This window comes from Triplophysa dalaica, chromosome 7 (assembly GCF_015846415.1).
Source record: "Triplophysa dalaica isolate WHDGS20190420 chromosome 7, ASM1584641v1, whole genome shotgun sequence".
Taxonomy (NCBI): domain Eukaryota; kingdom Metazoa; phylum Chordata; class Actinopteri; order Cypriniformes; family Nemacheilidae; genus Triplophysa; species Triplophysa dalaica.
In genome coordinates, this window is record NC_079548.1 from 2,986,399 (window position 1) to 3,005,873 (window position 19,475).

At 46.2% G+C, this 19,475-nt stretch overlaps 1 protein-coding gene across 5 annotated transcripts; it reads right to left on the minus strand.

The window, feature by feature from the left end:
• Window positions 1-212: 212 nt before the first annotated feature.
• Window positions 213-19,270, minus strand: LOC130426930 (butyrophilin subfamily 1 member A1-like). 5 transcript variants are annotated; one of them, XR_008907244.1, is made up of 10 exons: window positions 19,138-19,255; window positions 15,389-15,464; window positions 9,097-9,444; window positions 7,044-7,319; window positions 6,455-6,562; window positions 5,958-6,074; window positions 5,743-5,775; window positions 5,615-5,641; window positions 4,786-5,415; window positions 1,963-2,077 (listed from the first exon to the last, which is right to left on the minus strand). XR_008907244.1 is itself a non-coding variant. In XM_056753937.1 (9 exons), exons 3-9 carry the CDS (start codon window positions 9,410-9,412, stop codon window positions 1,545-1,547), a joined length of 1,410 nt encoding a protein of 469 aa, XP_056609915.1. In that variant the 5' UTR covers window positions 9,413-9,444; window positions 15,389-15,412; window positions 19,138-19,270; the 3' UTR covers window positions 213-1,544. The 5 variants fall into 5 exon arrangements, 4 of the variants coding, with proteins under 4 accessions (XP_056609915.1, XP_056609913.1, XP_056609912.1 ...); XM_056753937.1 differs by lacking the exon at window positions 4,786-5,415 and having other exon boundaries at window positions 213-2,077; window positions 15,389-15,412; window positions 19,138-19,270; XM_056753935.1 differs by lacking the exon at window positions 4,786-5,415 and having other exon boundaries at window positions 213-2,077; window positions 15,389-15,451.
• Between the last annotated feature and the right edge of the window lie 205 nt (window positions 19,271-19,475).

The window sequence follows — 19,475 nt, forward strand, 5'->3', positions numbered from 1 at the left end:
TGTATGGTTTTATGGGTACAGTTGTATATATAAATGTAATTATTATTCTAAGCGCATTTGTATTTTAATTAATTCACAATGGACAGAATGAAACCGCGTTCGCCATAGAAGATATGAAGATATGTGTCAGGGGTGCTGGTTGACAAGAGCCTCGGACAACAGGATATAAATCAAAAAGGTACTTTAATTACAAAACCAAAAGGAAAACAAGGAACCATGAACACAACACCAGGTAACATTAACAATACTAGACAAGGAACGAAGGCACACACAGGGCTTCAATACATAAGGAAGACACTCAGGGAAAACAGGATCAGGTGCGGCACTAATTAACAAAGAAGAGGGACAGGTGAAAACAATAAACTAATAATGAAACAAGTGAAAACAGTCAAGGAAACAATTAACTAATAATGAGACAATTCAGGGGAGGAAAAAACCAAACATAACATACAAAGGTGACAATATGTTGAAGTCCAAGAAGACCCTTTTACCGTAATGCACAGTATATGCGCACATAACAAAACTAGAAACGGGTGACTTTTTCTCTTTTGTTCAAACGTTTTAATTTTAGCTCGAGGTCTCCAGCAGGTTGGCATGCTGTCACAGTCGGCTTGCAACCAAATGACAACTGTAGGCTAGAGACCCTGAAAACACTCTCAGGCACACTGTGCTCTGCGCACACCTAAGCCACTGAAGCCTTCTGTTTAAATTATGTATTTACGAAATTTTTATCTAGCGTCTTTATACTGGTAATTGACAGACTGGTAGCTGAGCTGGACTGTAAATTCAATTCATATGACATTTTAAACCAGCATTTTGATTTTATAAATAACCTTGTCTCCTTGACTCTAGAAGAGCTGCGTTCGACTGCAACTAAATTGCAAAATAAATACGGCAGAGAATTGGAAATGGACTTTATAGATGAACTTCTACAACTTAAAGCACTCGTCCAAAATGAAACCAAAACCACAGCAAGAACGTTCATCAAGATAATAAAAAAGGTAATTTGTCGCTGTATTTCCAAACACAGAGAGAGCTCTTTTAGCTTATTTCTCACACTGCCTGTAAAAAACGCATTCGGCGAGAGGTCATTCTCAAAAGTGGCATGGTGAAAGACAGGCTGCGATCTCTCATGTGCCAAGAGCGTCAATATTTATCGTACTATAATGTCTCTTGAGAGCGATGTTATCCAAAAACTGGATTTTACTGAGTTTATAAAGAATGAGACCATAGATTCATGTAGAATAAAGACATTAAAGAGTCTCTCTGGCTCATTTCTAAGTTGTTTTAGATGACCAATGACACAGACCAATGACAGTATTACAGTATGTTCTTAACTGTGCTCATATTCTGATATAATGTTTAGTCCCACACACACATTCATATTGACCACATTTAACATCATTAAAGACAAACTGAATTTAACAGTTTATATTTCCTCATTTTTAATCCTGAAACCTAATTTAGAATCACAAGATCCTGTTGTTCATAAAAATATTTATAATGCTCTCTGTCTGTTTCTCTCCTCACATTATATTCAGATCTCATGAGATATCACTACAGATGATGAGTGGACCAGAGGAAAACAAATAAAAAACAGGATATAGTTTCTCAGTGAAAGATTGATCAGTAAAAGAGTGAATATGACACATGGACTTCACATCATAAAATGAGACTCGACCCTTCTCATAATCCACAAACAGCCCGATCCTCTCAGGCTTCACACTCAGATAAAGAAGAACAAGATTCTCATCAGCATAATAATTCCCGAAACTCAAACCCACAGTCCAGTATCCATCCTGATGTTTCAGACTGAACCCTCCCTTCCTCTGAGCAGATTCTCTGGTCACACCCACACACCACCAATCTGCCCCCTTCACCTGCACCTCATAATAAAAACACCCTGAAGAGAATCCTTCATTTCCAACAACACAGAGACGTGTATCGAACTTGTTATTTTGTCCTGTATCTTCATTCTTCACTCCTTCATGTTGTTTTTCTTCATATCTCACTTGTTTCCCATCATGAGACACAATGAGACGAGGATGAGCTGAATCAGCATCCAGAGTCACATTCACTGTTAAAATATGAAGAATTCTGATTTACACATGAATGATGTCATTATGATGAGAATAGCAATATTAGTTTGTGAGTTTTTTTTATAAACTTAAACCACTTTACAGAGCAATAAACACACTGAACATGAACTGATATACAACAAAAGATCAAACTAACAGAATTGAAAACAAACATGTGAATTGCAACCAACCGCTCACTTCACCCCCACCGTTTGAAACACCACGACGGCTGACAGAACATAGCGAGTTATCAGTGAGTTAAACAAAAGACAGCATCCATGTCACCTCTAGTACATTTTACAATCATGCAGGCTGCCTGTGTGACCAGAAGCTAATACCTACAAACTGCTCCTGATCAAATCATGTTAATTTTATAATAGTGGCACACTCTGGCCCACGCTATCTGTTGCAAATCAGCTATTCAAAGACACAAAATAAACTACTGACTTGCCAAGTGAGAGACTAGGTGTCATTCCAGGAATAAGGAATAGTTCACTCAAAATGCATAATTGTCTCTCACTAGTCTGTGGGCCAGTATTGGTTTAGTAATTTCATAATCCTGAAATCAAGGAGCAGAAATTATGTGACAATGAGCAAATACTACTAACAGATTTTTGGGTAAACTAAATAGAGTAGTCTTACATGTCACTGTTTCAACTTTATATTTCCTCGAAGCCTCATGAATCACAGCAGTTCCATCAAACAATGGAATGCACAGTCGATTTAAAAGACTGGATGAGTAATAATTTTTTATTACTGAACGCGGACAAAACAGAAGTATTACTTATTGGACCGAAAACCGCCATACGTATTATTAGTATATTACACATAATACTACAAACCTGATTCCAAAAAAGTTAGGACACTGTACAAATTGTGAGTAAAAAAGGAATAGAATAATTTACAGATCTCGTAAACTTATATTTTATTCTCAATAGAATATAGATAACATATGAAATGTTTAAAGTGATACTGGATGCCCGTGATCTTCGGGCCCTTAGACGGCACTGCATCACATACAGGAATGCTACTGTAATGGAAATCACAAAATAGGCTCAGGAATACTTCCAGAAAACCTTGTCGGTGAACACAATCCACCGTGCCATTTGCCATTGCCACTAAAACTCTATAGGTCAAAAAAGAAGCCATATCTAAACATGATCCAGAAGCGCAGGCGTTTTCTCTGGGCCAAGGCTCATTTAAAATGGACTGTTTCAAAGTGGGAAAACTGGTCTGTGATCAGATGAAAAAAAATTTGAAGTTCTTTTTGGAAAACTGGGACGCCATGTCATCCGTAGTAAAGAGGACAAAGACAACCAAAGTTGTTATCAGCACTCAGTTCAGAAGCCTGCATCTCTGATGGTATGGGGTTGCATGAGTGCGTGTGGCATGGGCAGCTTACACACCTGGAAAGCCACCATCAATGCTGAAAGGTATATCCAAGTTCTAGAACAACATGTGCTCCCATCCAGACGTCGTCTCTTTCAGGGAAGACCATGCATTTTACAATATAACAATGCCAAACCACATACTTACATCAATTACAACATCATGGCTGCGTAGAAGAAGGATCCGGGTACTGAAATGGCCAGCCTGCAGTCCAGATCTTTCACCCATAGAAAGCATTTGGCGCATCATACATAGAAGCCTGTATTTGACAAGAATGGGACAACATTCCTATTCCTAAACTTGAGCAACTTGTGTCAAGTCCCCGGACGTTTGCAGACTGTTATAAAAAGAAGAGGGGATGCCACACAGTGGAAAACATGGCCTTGTCCCAACTTTTTTGAGATGTGTTGATGCCATGAAATTTAAAATCTACTTATTTTTCCCTTAAAATGATACATTTTTTGAGTTTAATCATTTGATGTGTCGTCTATGTTTTATACAGAATGAAATGTCGACATTGCATTCTGTTTTTATTAACAATTTGTAAAGTTTCCCAACTTTTTTGGAATCTGGTTTTTACGTAAGACATTATGCATTCGTTTACTGAGCACCTGAATTTATTTCAGAAAAATAACATTATTTTGAAACATTTGCAGGATAATTCAGAGATATGGGCATTATGATTCTTTTCTCACGGTGTCAGTTCACAGCAAGATGATAAGATTTATGAGGTTTGTGTTGTGTTCTTCTGTGCATATTGACCAGTTGGTGGCAGTAGACGTTGCTGTTATGTGTATGTGGACATAGGAGACAGTAAGTGAGAAGTGTTCCGACTGCGGCTACATGTGCTGTACTATTCTGCTACTTGATTTGTTTTAATAAAAGTATTCTTTATTTCCGTATGCCTCCTCATTGCTTCCTTCTAAAGACATAACAAATTGGTGACAAGGTACTCTTTTTCGATGGCCTACGATGGTTGCTGTTTCTTCGTTTCTCACGATGTTTAATGGGATGTCCTGGAGATCCAGCTATCCCTTTCGACACGTGGCTACAAATTTTTCTGAATTTTGCTTGTAGTTGGTGCTTCTGTAGATTGATGGCCTGGAGTAAGATCTCGGCTCTCATCTTACAATGGCAACTGAAAATAAGCACTCTCCAAATCAATAGTGCAAAATACACTCGTTCCCCGTTACAAAGACAATTGCTGTGTACCGTATTGCCTTGCTTCAGCACACCATCCACCTTTGGAAATTTGCATGCCGGGCTCTGCCCCGGATATCTGGGTATAAAAGGGAGACGGCGTGCTGCATTCATTCACCTTTTGTTCTTCGGAGCCTTCGCTTATGACTGAATAGCAGATCTACAGATCTTCAAGCAAAATACTGCTGGATTCTATGACGTGATGCAACGGACTGTCCGTAGGCTGACTGGGTTAGCCGTTGTGGATCAGAACCGCCCGCACTGCGGGCGGTTCTCGATTCAGACGTTTCATCACGGGCGGCTGTGTTCCCACGGGACTCAGCTGCCACCTCGTCTGCTTCCTGTTCTGTGACAGCAGTGGCTACGGTCCTGCCGTCCGCTCTGCGAGCTGCGAGGGTGATGTCCGGATTACTGTGAGAGCTAATCCGTCAGCCACTGGTTCGCGGACCATTCGCACCTCATCTCGTCTGACCATCTCGTTCCTCAACCACGTATCGGAAACGGTGCAGGATGATGAGATGTCCCTTGCAGCATCGGGGGGTGACTTAATGGCATCTGATTCCAATGATTCCTTGCAGCTCCCTCCTCCGGGAACGAGCTCGGGATGAAACGGACGTTGAAATGTTAGCCATGTTTCCCATTGGGTTGCAGTGAGCCGCACTGCCTCTTCCAGTGCTCGCGGCCGGATACATGGTTCCTCGGGGTTGAGCGCGGCTCCAAGCCACGCACGCCCCCAGGGCGGTGGTTCCTGGAAGTGCATGAGGAACTCCGTGAGACCTGGAAACGTGCTAGTACTAAACTATCTCGATGACTGGCTTATCTTGGCACACTCTCGAGATCTGTTGTTTACACACAGGGACCTTGTTATTTTCCTGTGACCACAAACAATCACCTGTAACAGCTGTAGATCTAAAACACTTAAATCATCTGATCAAACTTTCACCTACCTGCATGTTTTCTTAACAGTGAAGTCACTAAAAACACACAGACAGTATTGAGTTATACAGAGTCCATAACAATATTATACTAAAGATGGATAATCAAATGTTTAATAAAGACATTAAAATCAATTCACCACTTTCTACAGTCCTCCGTAGTGGCTCACGCTCTGAAGAAAATTTAAAGTTAAGAAAAAACTGAATTAAAATATAGAAAAATGAAAATACAAAAGAAATATGTACAAACATCAAAAATGTAAATCATGTTTAATAATTTAATGTTTTAATCATTAAATAACCAGTTACCGAAAACAATTTATAAATCACTTTAAAAGACAAGAGATAAAACTACCATCATGTATTCTCTGATCTTCATTCTGTATTCTCTGGTCTTCATTCTGTATTCTCTGGTCTTCATTCTTTATTCTCTGGTCCTCTCTCTGTATTCTCTGTTTCTTTCTTTGTAGTTCTGAAGAGAAAACATCATTGAAATGACTTATTATGACTCAACAACAGGTATAACAAATATACCCTATTTTTTCATGTGATGATGGTGTCAGTATAGATCCTCTATAGTGTGTGTTCACTTTAGTTTCCAGCACAGATCAAAAAACTGTTGTGACTGATTTAACACTTGAGAAGTGAAATATCTCAAATGTGTGTTTTGCTGAAGATAAGATGAATTTCAACCTAAAAAGGTTGAAATTTTCAAAAGTGTAACAAGCATCATTCCCAAACACTTCATGAGATGCTCAATCTGGACATCTGCAACATTTCTAACTAACTACAGGTTAAACACTATATACAGTATTTATATATATTAAATATGATCAAACACATGAATGTTACCTCTCTGTTTCCAGACAAACACAGTGATCAATATTCCAGCGATCACACTGAGAACAACAGCAACTGATATCAGAATCACTGAAGATCTCCAAGAGTGAAACATTTTACCTGGAAAACAAAACTGAGACTCACTGTTTACAGTCTAAAATAACTCAATGTTTCATTATAAATATAAACAATTACACAATATCTTTAGTGCAATTTTACATGTAAACTCAATTGCTGTGCAAATTATTTTTCACTACAATAAACAAATGTACAAAAGATTTGATGCTCTCAAACCTTCATAATGTCATTATTATCTTCAATGAATTGACCCCTAAAGACAGATGTACATGTTTATAGATAAGCACTCATTTCTGTGTGGAAAAAAGAAAAACAATATTTCCCTAAACAGATATTTGTCTTTTAAAACGTCAAAGCAATTTCATAAAATAATATCTTTCCCTGTTACATCACCCGAGACTCCTGAAACCTCTTTAACTAATGTCAGTGATTATATTGAGTTAAATGATGAATATGTTCATGTTTCTACTGCTTCAGATGATCATGAGATCAGAGGAAATACAGAACAGAAATCTGTACTCACTGGATGGGATGATCTCAGCCTCCATCATGTGATGATTCATTCTGACTCTGCAGTGATATTTAGTGTCAGTGTTATATACAGTGATCTTGTGTTTCACACTGAATCCATCTGTGTCATCTCTGTGTGTGTCTGGAGATTCAGATGTTAAAGTGACTCCTTCACTGTTCAACCACACAAGATCAGGTTCAGGATACCAGCCTTTAGATTCACACTGTAGACGAAGACCACCAGAACCATCAAACCCATCTACAGTGATGACTGGAACACTGCCTACAGCTACACAAGAAAAGAATGAGAAAAAATAGTTTATTACATTTCTGAAAACAAACGTTTGTGTGCTTAAATACCTTTGTTCTTCTAATAACAGAAAAACAGAGACTGTCCTAAAAGAAACGAACCTCGAAGTCGTTTGTAGAAATACCTTATTACGACTAACAGTTCCATCATAAGGATGAGCACCCTTTAGCACCACAAGCCTATTTACATTTACATTTACATTTATGCATTTGGCAGAGACTTTTATCCAAAGCAACTTACTGTTATGAAACACAGGAGGCAGACTTGAACAAAGTAACAGAGGACCCATTTGCAGACAAGGGGTTGCAAGGACTTTAAAAAAACAATAAACCAAAGACAAAACAAAAACCCACGAGGTAGTAAAATAACAGAACGGTTAGAGAACACATAAACTCACTACACTGACTAGACTAGAAACAACATAGACATGACGACAAATAAGTAAACTTGACTTACATGACAATCAGGAAAAGGTGGGTGACACGGACACATAGCAAACACTCCAAAAACTAACACAATGATCCAGCACAAGACAGAAGAAACAGGGACATTAAGTAAGGTTGCAAATCAGGAGGGAACAGCTGTGGGGCATGAGATCATAAGAGAGAGTATGACGAGCCATAAGTGCCAAAATTGTCTCTCTCCACATAAAAACATGGGGTTCTGTCATGATCCCGCCACTAGGTCAAGAGAAGCATGACGCGGCAGAATCATGACAGAAGCCCCTGCTTAAGGAGTGGCAACCTGACGCTTCTCAAGTTACAAGCAAGAAAAAACAGACCGTGCAGTGACAAAAACAGGGCAACATGATAAAACAATAACCATAAAAAATTGGATGGTCACTAGAGTCCAAGGGGGGGGGCACAAGAGTCTGAGGGAAGGGAACCCAAAAGTCCAAGGGGGTAGTCCAAACAAGGGAAAAAAACAGGAAATGCCGGACTGGATTGTGATGCCCCGGACTGGATGCTGGTGGACACATACTGGATGGCGTCAGACAAGGAATGGGATGGCCAGCTGCTCCAGAATGGAATGGCCGGCTCCCCGGACTGCATGCTGGGATGGAACCCATAACCTTTCATTGTTGAAGCAATGCTATTACCACTGAGCTACAGGAAAGCTAATTATCATTAACTTTACGATATTTTGGAACCCCTTACCCCAACCCACCCTTAATCTAAACACTTTTCAACCATACAAATACAACACAATAGTGGAAATTGATTAAAAACAGCTTATTATAAAACAACTTGTCTTGCAAACCGTCTGAGTTGAAGAGTCATATACAACTTTATATGAAGATATCTGTGAATGCCGGACGCAGTTGGATCTCGTTCAAATATTCAGATGTCATGACGCAATCACAAGCTACAAAAGACCCAACAGGCTTGTTCGACAATGTCGGTTGTTGCATTGCCGCATGTAGTGGAACACAACTATTGCTATTTCACAATCACTACTGACGCATCACTTCATCACCAAGAAGTCTACCTGATCTGAAGATAATACTGTGCATGGTTCTCACATATCGTCATTTACTTATAACATGCATAAGTAACATATAATTTATTATGACAGTATACAACTTTCTCCTGCCACCGGTAGAAGCACTGATTCAGTAAAAGGTCCAGTGCATCACAATAAGGTAAGGAGAAAACAACTTTCTTTTCAAATGGAGGACAGGTTGAAACTAGAAACAAAATCATAAACAGCACCACTAAACTACTCATTTAGTGTTAGTTTTATTGGTTTTGTTCACCTTCAACCCTGAGCTCAACAGTGATGTCATCACTCCAGGATTGAGACTGAATGTAACACTTGTAAAGTCCTTCATCAGAGATTTGGACTCTTGAGAGTTTGAGTGATGTGTTTGCTTTCTCTAGTTCTTCTTTAAACACTTGAGTTCTTCCTCTGTACGACTGAAGCTGATCTGTGTTTATGTCTTTATGATCTTTATACAGATGAACTATTGAACCTTTCATATCAGGTCTGAACCACTCGACTATCATGTTCACAGCACTGATGTTGGGTTTCATAGAACACGGCAGGATCACATCTTCACCAGATACAGTCATCACAGCTGAAGGTCCAACTGCATCAAACTTATCTGATAGAAGAGACAGAAAACATGTCTGAACTCTTACAGTATGTCATTGGGGTTTTGTGTAGCTTGAGACTGTTGATAACAGTCTTTAAGAAACCTTGCAAAAAAGTCTTTCCTGCTTGTTTTCATCGTATGAAAAATATATATTTTTAACACATTTTGACACAACATAATGAGTTAAGATGTTAAACACTTTTCAACACACACAATTCAATGTGATCATTATTACCTAAAAAAAACTATAAAAACGTCTTGGTTGCGTATGTAACCTCAGTTCCCTGATGGAGGGAACGAGACGTTGTGTCGAGAACGACAGATGGGGTTCTCCCTTGAGAAAAGGCCAATGAAATTTGGCGAATGAAATTTGCATGCAGGGCTCCGCCCCCGGATATCCGGTATAAAAGGAAGCCGGCGTGCATCATTCACTTACCTTTTGTTCTGAAGAGCCTGAGAGCCTCTCACGACTGCAGCAGAATACAATACGTGTTTGTGGCATAAGGGACACAACGTCTCGTTCCCTCCATCAGGGAACTGAGGTTACAAACGTAACCAAGACGTTCCCTTTCTGTCGGTCTCTCGACGTTGTGTCGAGAACGACTGATGGGGTTGCCTATGGAAAATGCCACAACGCTGTATCGCGTCACAATCTCTAGCGAAACGACGGTAACAAGCCTGGGCGTGTCAGCTCGATGCTTTCGCGAAACTGTAACCTTCCAGTATGGTGGTCGGGGGGTACCAGAGCTTTCTTGGAGAAAGGTGGGTACAGCCCTGACCGGTAACCTTTCACAGACGGGGCCTTAGCTCTCTACTGGCGAGAGGCCGTCCGGCTCGGGTTTACACCGGGTGAGCACAACTCTTAATCAGAGAAGCGCTGCAGAGGCCACCTCCTACCCGTGGGGAGGAATATGGTGGATAAGGTATGGTCTCGTCCTTGGAGGAGAACGCATGGAACGTGCGGACTGGGTAGTTAACCGCGGGGTGGAGGTCCACCCGGGGAAGTTCATGGGTTACCAGGAGTGGGAACCATTCTCATGAGGATACATCAGACGGAACAGCCCACGGAGGGGGTGTTACAGACGTCCGGTTGCACTAGGTCCGGTTAGAGCTATCTGTGATAGCTCAGATTGTATCCCGGCCTAAGGGGGAAGGCTGCTCTGCCCAGCCAGCCGCCAGGGTGTGCTCGTTTAGTGATGGATGGAATACCTGTTCTTAACCAGTGTTTGGGCAAGAAGGGAGGTTGGTGAGATACCTATTCTTAGCCATATGTTTGGGTAAGAAGAGAGGCAGATAGCACACTGACCCAACCTGTTAGAGGGTGGAAAGGTGCTTTCGCAGGCATACGCCCCCCCGGATGCCAGTCCTACATGTCGCCACGCAGGACGTGGGCTGACACCGGGTTTACGCGAAGGTTGTTAACCCTTGCGAAGGTGTTTGGGCGTAGCCCAACCCGCAGCTCTACAGATGTCTGCTAGAGAGGCGCTTCTGCCAGTGCCCAGGAGGTGGCTAAAACTCCGTGTGGAGTGAGCCCTCACTGCCAATGGGCATGGGAGATTCTGAGATCGGAATGCCGTCGTAACGGCGTCCACGACCCAGTGTGCCAGCCTCTGTTTGGAGACAGCCTTCCCCTTCTGCTGTCCTCCAACAGACACGGAGCTGGTCAGAGCTTCAGAGATCTGCGTGCGGTCCAGCACGTACTGGACACAACACTGATCGGGTTGGGTCTTCCTCCCCTATGGGGAGCGCCTGCAAGTTCACCACTTGGCCCCGGAGGGAGTAGTGGGAACTTCTTGGGCACGCATCCGGGCCCGGGTCTCAAGATAATGTGAGAGTTTCCAGGGCGGAATTTAAGGCAATCCGGGGACACGGAGGATGCTCGGTGGTCCCCTATCCTCTTGAAGGAGTGAGCGCCGTCAGGAGGGCCGTCTTACTCTGTGAGGAAGATCAAAACCTCCGAGGGGCTCTTGGGGGGCACTGAGGCTCCCCTGGACCACTTAGGGTCCCAAGAGGGTATGGAGCGGAGATGAGGCGGATTCTGCCCTCTCGCGCCCCTTAGGAACCTGGTGACCAGGTCGTGTTGCCCTAGAAACTTTCCACCGACTGAGTCGTGATGAGTGGCAATAGCGACTACATACACATTCAGTGTGGAGGGGAGATGTCAGTCTCCAGTCTCGTAAGAAGGAAAACACAATCCTGATCGAGCACCTCAGTGGGTCTTTCTCATTGAGAGAGACACCAGGACGAGAAGAGGCGCCGTCTAGAGGCGTGTGACCGTCTAGTAGATGGGGCCCTAGCCTGGGTGATGGTCTCTGCCATAGAGGGGGAGTAGCCATCTCAGGATCCTCTCGTCCCGTCTAAAGGCCAGACATGGGTGATCCAGAGGTCTGATCTGGGATTCCAGAACGTGTCCCTCCCCTGATAGAGCAGGTCCTCTGCCAGGGGAATGGTTCAGGGGGAGTCGCTGTCCAGAGCATCAGCTCTGAAGCCAAGTGCGGTTAGACCGGTGTGGTGTAACCAATAACGCTTGGTGCTCCTGCTCCCTGACCTTGCACAGCGTCTGTGCAAGAAAACTCCTGGGGGGGAAGTTGTTCCAAGGTTTATGGTGCGTCGGAAGCAGGGCGTCATCACCATGCGCCTGCTGCCGGTGTGCCACGCTCTCCTCGGAACTCGACTCTGAAACCAGTGTTGGAGCGGTCTCATGTGCATCAACCCGAGGGGTATTAACCCGCGAGGACGCCATGTGTGCCAGGAGCCTCTGAATTATTTCAGGGGGACCGCTGTCTGCCTAAAATGTTCATTTCAGACAGTTCAACACTGGTTGGGCGCAACCTGCGGACAGGTGCGCCGACATGGTGACAGAGCTGAGTTCCATACCGAGAAAGAGGATGCTCTGCACTGGGGAGAGCTTGCCCCTCTCTTGGTTGACCTGGAGTCCCAATCGATCTAGGTGCCGGAGCACCAGGTACCTTTGTGTACATAACAGATCTCACGAGTGTGCCAAGATAGGCCAGTCGCTGAGATAGTTTAGTACCCGCTCGCCTTCCTCCCCTCAGGGAGAAAGGGCAGTTTCCACGATCTTCGTGAAGACCGTGGAGACAGGGACAGACCGAAAGGGAGGACTCTGTAATGATATGCCCGCCTCTCGCACGCGAACCGTGGGAACGGCCGGTGTCGAGGAGGATCGAGACATGAAAGTAAGCGTCCTTCAGGTCGATTGCCACGAACAAAATCTTGACACCTGATAGATGACAGGACGCCCTCTGTGTGAGCACCCTGAACGGCAGCTTGTGAAGGTGCTCTGTTCAGGGTACGCAGACCTCTGGGGGCAACCCGCCGTCTTGGGAACGGTGAAGTGCGGGTCGTGACCCACTGAACATCTTGGTTTTGAGGGACGAACTTGATGCCTGTTTTGCCAGAAGGGTGGTGACCTCTACCCGAAGTACGGAGGCGTCCCTGCCTCTGACAGAGGGAGAGATGATGCCCCATAGCTTGGGAGAGTCTCTGGCAAACTGGATCGAGTAACCAAGACGGACCGCCCTCATTAGCCAGCAAGACAGTGTGGACAGCTCTCGAGCTCCCAGGGACTGTGACAGGGTGACCAAGGGGACGGTCTGCTTCATCATTCCCACGGGGGGGTTCGTCCGCTGGCGGAGCTAACCATGTCGCGGGGGTCCCCGGAGGGAAGGTTGGCTCCGCCTTTTTACCTGCCTGGCGGACAGGTGGCACGCACTGTCGGTTTGAGAGTGGTGACAGCCGTCGTATGTGTACGACCTCATGCCTCGCCAGGGTGTGAGGTCGGTTCGCCGAGCACAGTCCAGTGGAGTGTGCGATAGGCTGTAAGTACACCCGGGGAGAACAGAAAACTCTGTGAGTGAGTGGGCGCCAAGCCCTGAAAAGGGCCCGGCTTTGGTGACGAGGCAGGAGTCGTCCCGTACCGACCAATCAGAGCCGTGGCTGTGAAGGTTCGGGCCCGATGTTTTTCTCCCTTGGGTCTTCCCGTCAGTGCCCCTTCTCGGGAGAAGGTTGTTGACGGGGTGGAGGTTTCCCCCTCGACCTCTGCTTCCGGGGTGCCGCCTGTGGGGGCACAGGAACCGGAGCCGATGTCGAAGGGGTCCTGGGTTGCAGAAAAGCAGACGTCACGTGAGATCTCGGAGGCCTGTAGGCGGCCGAGTCGCGGCGTGAAAAATTTTGGCTAATTGCCACTGTCTGCTTCACCGTCAAAAACTGCTGAGCGCAGTCATCGACGGTGTTACCAACAACCCACCCTGCGAGATGAGTGCATCAAGAAAGCGGACTTTCTTCGAGTCACTCTTCTGCACAAGGTACAGCCGGGGGTGTCTCTCCTGGACCACTACCGTGGACATCGTCCGACCCAGGGCCCGCGCCGCCACCTTAGTTGCCCGTAGAGCGCTGTCAGTGGCGGCACGGAGATCCTGCATTATACCCGGGTCGGCCTTACCCTCGTGGAGCTCTCTCCACGCCCTGGCCTGGCGGACCTGCAGGATGGCCATGGCGTAGAGAGAGGAGGCAGCCTGGCCCGCGGCAGTGTAAGGCTTCGACACCAGTGATGCCGAAGTCCCACACGCTTTGGACGGTAGGCGTGGCCGATTCCCCCGAGGAGGTAGCCGCCCGCGGCACAGGTGCACCGCAGGCGCCCAATCCACCCGGGGGATCTCGACATAGCCTTTGGCTGCCCCACCAATGAGGGAAGTAAGGGAGCCAGAGCTGGTTTAACTGGAACGGTCCGTGAGTGGAGCGTTGCAAGTTTTACACAGCTCCGCATGCACCTCCGGGAAAAACATGGCACCCGGGGAGGGCGCGGTTTGCACCGCGCTCCGACCTCGGGAACCACGCATCCCCGCGTTAGCATGAATGACATCACTTCTGCTTCCTCCTGAACTCGACTGCTGGGGGTGGAGCTCGGATTCGGCAGAGTCGGATGCCAGTCTCCCTCCGATACTGCGAGCGACATCTCATCTACGTCACACATCGTTTCCGAGTGTGTGCGTGAGGATTCCGGACGGTATGCCACCACCGGTTGGGGAACGTTTAGAAGAGCGAATCGGGGTGCGATCGGCCCCTGAGCACTTGGCTGGCGGGTTTACGTTCGCAGAGTTCCCCATATCACTAACGCTGCTACGTGGGTGGTCATCAGGGCCGTAGCCACAGATGTCACAGCCCAGGTAGCAGACGAAATGGTGGCTGGTTCCCGTAGGAAGACAGCCACCCGTGACCGCAACTTCTGAATGACAATCTGCCCGCAGTGCGGGCAGATGTGTCAACGAACGCTGCTTCAGCGTGCTGGACGCCCAGACGCCCAACGCAGCGATCGTGTCCATCCCCCTCCTCGATGAGGGTGCCGCACCCAAGAGAACAGCGGTACATGCCGCGCTGGAGATTGCTCAGTCAGTCCTGAAAAGGACTTTTTAGAAAAAATCTCTAACACCTCCGGAACCGCTGAGACGCCCAGGGGAAGGTCGCTGCAGGTAGGGACGATCCGCTGCAACACGTCGTAGATCCGGCAATGTAGAAGAAGAAGAATTCATTTAATTCGTTCTGTTCGTAGTCATGAGCGAAGGCTCTGAAGAACAAAAGGTAAGTGAATGATGCACGCCGGCTTCCTTTTATACCGGATAGCCGGGGGCGGAGCCCGGCATGCAAATTTCAATCGCCAAATTTCATTGGCCTTTTCTATAGTAGTCAGAGTTGATTGGTTCTCAAGGGCGAACCCCATCTGTCGTTCTCGACACAACGTCGAGAGACCGACAGAAAGGGAAACATAGTTCTGTATACTGTGTTAGGTTATATGAGACAGTCTTCTTTTTTATTGCACTTATGCTTTTGTTGTACTTATGCTGTCCCAATTGCTTCCATTCCCTATCCCACTTGTAAGTCGCTTTGGATAAAAGCGTCAGCTAAATTACTAAATGTAAATGTAAATATAAATTACCTGCTCCTGAATCTGTTATTCCAGCTGAAACCAGCAGAATCAAACAAATGAAATCCATCACTCCTAAACACAACATCTCAAAAACATTATACAACAAACATTGTTTAAATAAATACAGCAATTCGCCTTTATACATAATCACATTCACATACCATACAACTGATCAAAATGTAAATGACTTGTATGAATATGAAACATTTCCTTGCAGGAAATGTCGAGCCGACAGATGGGGTTCGCCCTTGAGAGTTGACGGCTGACTATTATAGAAGAGGCCAATGAAATTTGACTAATGAAATTTGCATGCCGGTCTCCACCCCCGGATATCCGGTATAAAATGAAGACAGCATGCAGCATTCATTTACCTTTTGTTCTGAAGCGCCTCAGAGCCTCTCACGACTACAGCAGAGGACGATACGTGTTGTGGCATAAGGGACACAACGTCTCGTTCCCTCCATCAGGGAACTGAGGGTACGGACGTAACGAAGACGTTCCCTTTTTGTCGGTCTCTCGACACTGTATCGTGTCACAATCTCTAGCGAAGCGACGGTAGCAGGCCTGGGTGTGTCAGCATGTGGCTTTCGCGAAACTGTAGCCTTCCAGTGTGATGGTCGGGGTACCCAGTGCTTTTTTGGAGAAAGATGGGTACACCCTGACCGGTAACCTTTCACGAATGGAGGCCTTAGCTCTCTACTGGCGAGAGGCCGTCTGGATCGGGTTTACACCGGGTGAGCTCGACTTCCTCAATTAGGGATGCGCTGCAGATGCCACTTCCTACCCGGGGGAAGGAATACAGTGGATATAGATATGGTCTTGCCCTTAGAGGAGATCACATGGAAGGTGCGGACTGAGTAGTTACCCGTGAGGTGGATGTCCACCTGGGGGAAGTCATGAGTTACCAGGAGTGGGCATCTCATGAGGATACATCAGACGGAACAGCCCACGGAGGGGGTGTTACAGACGTCGTGTAGCACTAGGTCCGGTTAGAGCTATCTGTGATAGTTCATATGTTCTCCCGGCATGAGGGAGAGCTTGCTTAGTGATGGATGGAATGCCTGTTCTTAACCATGTGATTAGGTAAGAAGAGAGTTGGATGTGGTGCCTATTCTTAACGATGCGGTTGGGTAAGAAGGGAGGTGGATGGGATGCCTATTCTTAACCCTGTGGTTGGGTAAGAAGAGGGGCAGATAGCACACTGACCCAACGAAAGCTCCTGGGAGGTGCTTTAGCAGGCATACGCCCCGCCGGATGCCAGTCCTACATGTTGCCACGCATGACGTGGGCTGACACCCTGTTCACACAAAGGTTGTAAAACCTAGCGAAGGTGTTGGGCATAGCCCAACCCGCAGATCTACAATGTCTGCCAGAGAGACGCCTCTTATGAACGCTATGCCACCATGACGGCATTCACGATCCAGTGCGCCAGTCTCTGTTTGGGAACAGCTCTCCCCTTCTGCTGTCCGACGAAACAGAAAAAAAGCTACTGAAGCTCTGCGTGCGGTCCAAGTAGAGGCGCAGTGCGCGTACTGGACACAACACGGATGGGGTTGGGTCATCCTCCCCTCTGGGGGGACACATAGAATGCTTGAAGGTCCCCTAACCTCTTGAAGGAAGTGAGCGCCATCAGGAGGGCCATCGTACTCGAAAGTTGAGGAAGATCAGAACCTCCGAGGGGATCGAAAGGGGGCCCAGAGAAGCCCGCCAGGACCACATTAGTATGGAGGAGAGACGAGGCAGATTCCGCCTTCTCGCGCCCCTTAGGAAGCTGGTGACCAGGTCGTGCTGCCCTAATGACTTTCCATCAACTGAGTCGTGACGAGTGGCGATAGCGACTACATAAACATTCAGTGTGGAGGGGGAGATGTTAGTCTCCAGTCTCTTAAGACCGACAACACGATCCCGACCGAGCACCTCCGTGGGTCTTCTCGCTGAGAGAGACACCAGGACGAGAAGAGTACCCATCTATAGGCGTATAACCGCCTAGTAGATGGGGCCCTAGCCTGGGTGATGGTCTCCGCCACAGAGACTCGGCTGGGTAGCCTACTTGTTGTAAAGACCATCAGCTTTGAGAACCAGGTGCGGTTGGGCCAGTGTGGGGCAACCAATAACACTTGGTGCTCCTCTTCCCTGACCTTGAACAGTGTTTGTGCGAGGAGGCTCACTGGGGCGAAGGCGTACTTCCGCTTGTCCCGCGGTCAGCTTTGCGCAAGGGCATCCGTGCCGAGGGGGGGCTTCGGAAAGGTACCAAAGCAGGCAAAAGGGGGTGTAGCTGGAGGCAAACAGGTCTACCTGGGCCTGCCAGAACAGCATCCAAATGTTGCCTGTTGCACACTGCACCCCACCCCTGCAGGAAGGCATCCATCGTCACCATAATGTGCCTCATAACCTTCCCAAGAGGGACCCCAGTCCGGAGACAGGTCATGGAAGACCAGAGGGTTATGGTGCATCGGCAGAATGGTGTTATCACCATGCGCCTGCTGCCAGTGTGCCATGCTCTCCTCGGAACTCGACTCTGAACCAGTTTTGGAGCGGTCTCATGTTCCTCAACCAGAAGGGAATTACCCCCAACGAAGACACCATGTGTCCCAGGAGCCTCTGAAATTGAGCGATGCGGGGTGCGAGCGGCCCGTGAGCGCTTGGCTGGTTGGTTTACACTCACAGAGGTCCCCATATCACCAACGCTGCTAGCCCTAGCAGACATCGGGGCTTTAGCCACCAATCTCACAGCCTGGGTAGCAGACGAAGTGCAGGCTGGTTCGCGGAGGAAGACCGCCACCCGTGACTGCAACTGCGGTGCGTGCAAGATGTGTGTACGACAGCTATGTCAGCGTGCTCGCTGTGCAGACACCTGATGCAGCTATCATGTCCGTCCCCCTCCTAGATGAGGGTGCCGCACCCAAGAGAACAGCAGGACAGACCGTGCTGTAGAAATGCTCAGTCCTTGAAAGGACTTTTTTTTTTAAATATCTCTGAACACCTCTGGAACCGCCCAGACGCCCACGGGAAAGGTCGCTGCAGGATAGGGACGATCCACTGCTCCACATCGTAGATCCGGCAATTTGTCTTAAAGCTTTTAGTTTAAGTTCTTAAGTCATGAGTGATGGCTCTCAAGAACAAAAGGTAAATAAATGCTGCACGCCATCTTCCTTGTATACCGGATTTCCGGGGGAGAAGACCGCCATGCAAATTTCATTAGCCAAATTTTATTGGCCTTTTCTATAGTAGTCAGAGTTGATAGGTTCTCAAGGGTGAACCCCATCTGTTGGCTGGACACAACGTCGAGAGACCGACAGAAAGGGAACCTGGATCATTGAGATGAGGCTTAAATAAAATGGTGTTAGTCAAAAATAGCCTTAGTCATCAACTAACTTATTTATGTTTATTAAGTTATTGACACTGTTAGATTCTTATCATCATTCAGTGTGACATTCAGCAGCAGTGACTTCTTTCTGTAATGCTTCATGTTTCTCAACACTGATCACACGATCACAAAAACATGTGCAGTCATTCAAATATGAAAATCATTTGTATTATGAATTGAATTCTTAATATAAATTTATCCACAGATAGTAAGACGCCCTTCGATGAATATTTTGAGGAAAGAATGATCGACGGCTTCATGTCAGTGAGGAAACACAAGATCACAAAGATACGCCACATTTAAGATAGAAAAGATTGTGATGTTGTACATAATCACAATGCACAGATCTGTGTTGTTTATTAATGTCATTTTCATTTAATCTGTTTCTTACCTTCAGCTCAACATTTGATGTGTTTACAATCGTCTGAAGTGTGAGAATAAATTCTGTCGATGAGAGTTTTGGTGAAGTTAGACAGTAACACTTTAATTTTCCTCTTCTCACAGGAAGTGTTCACGGCTCCCCCGCTCACCATACAGCTGCTGTAACAAACAGGAAACTGAAAAGAACTGCATGACTGACATCTCCTGTCAGAAGCAGATACTCATACTCTTAATGTTTCAGTGCTCAGTGAGTTATATGACTATAAAATAATGAAGCAAACTAAAACTGGATTAACTCAATTAAGTTTCATTGAATGAGCCTGGTTTTTATGAATAGAAGCTACACAT

Excerpts from the sequence above, each read along its gene's own strand:
- LOC130426930 (XM_056753934.1), bottom strand. The coding sequence starts at position 15,464 with ATGTTGTGTTTAGGAGTGATGGATTTCATTTGTTTGATTCTGCTGGTT. Across the intron at positions 6,563-7,043 it reads GGCTGAGATCATCCCATCCA|GTAAAATGTTTCACTCTTGG; the intron begins GTGAGTACAGAT and ends TTTGTTTTCCAG. Across the intron at positions 6,075-6,454 it reads GTTTGTCTGGAAACAGAGAG|AACTACAAAGAAAGAAACAG; the intron begins GTAACATTCATG and ends TTTTCTCTTCAG.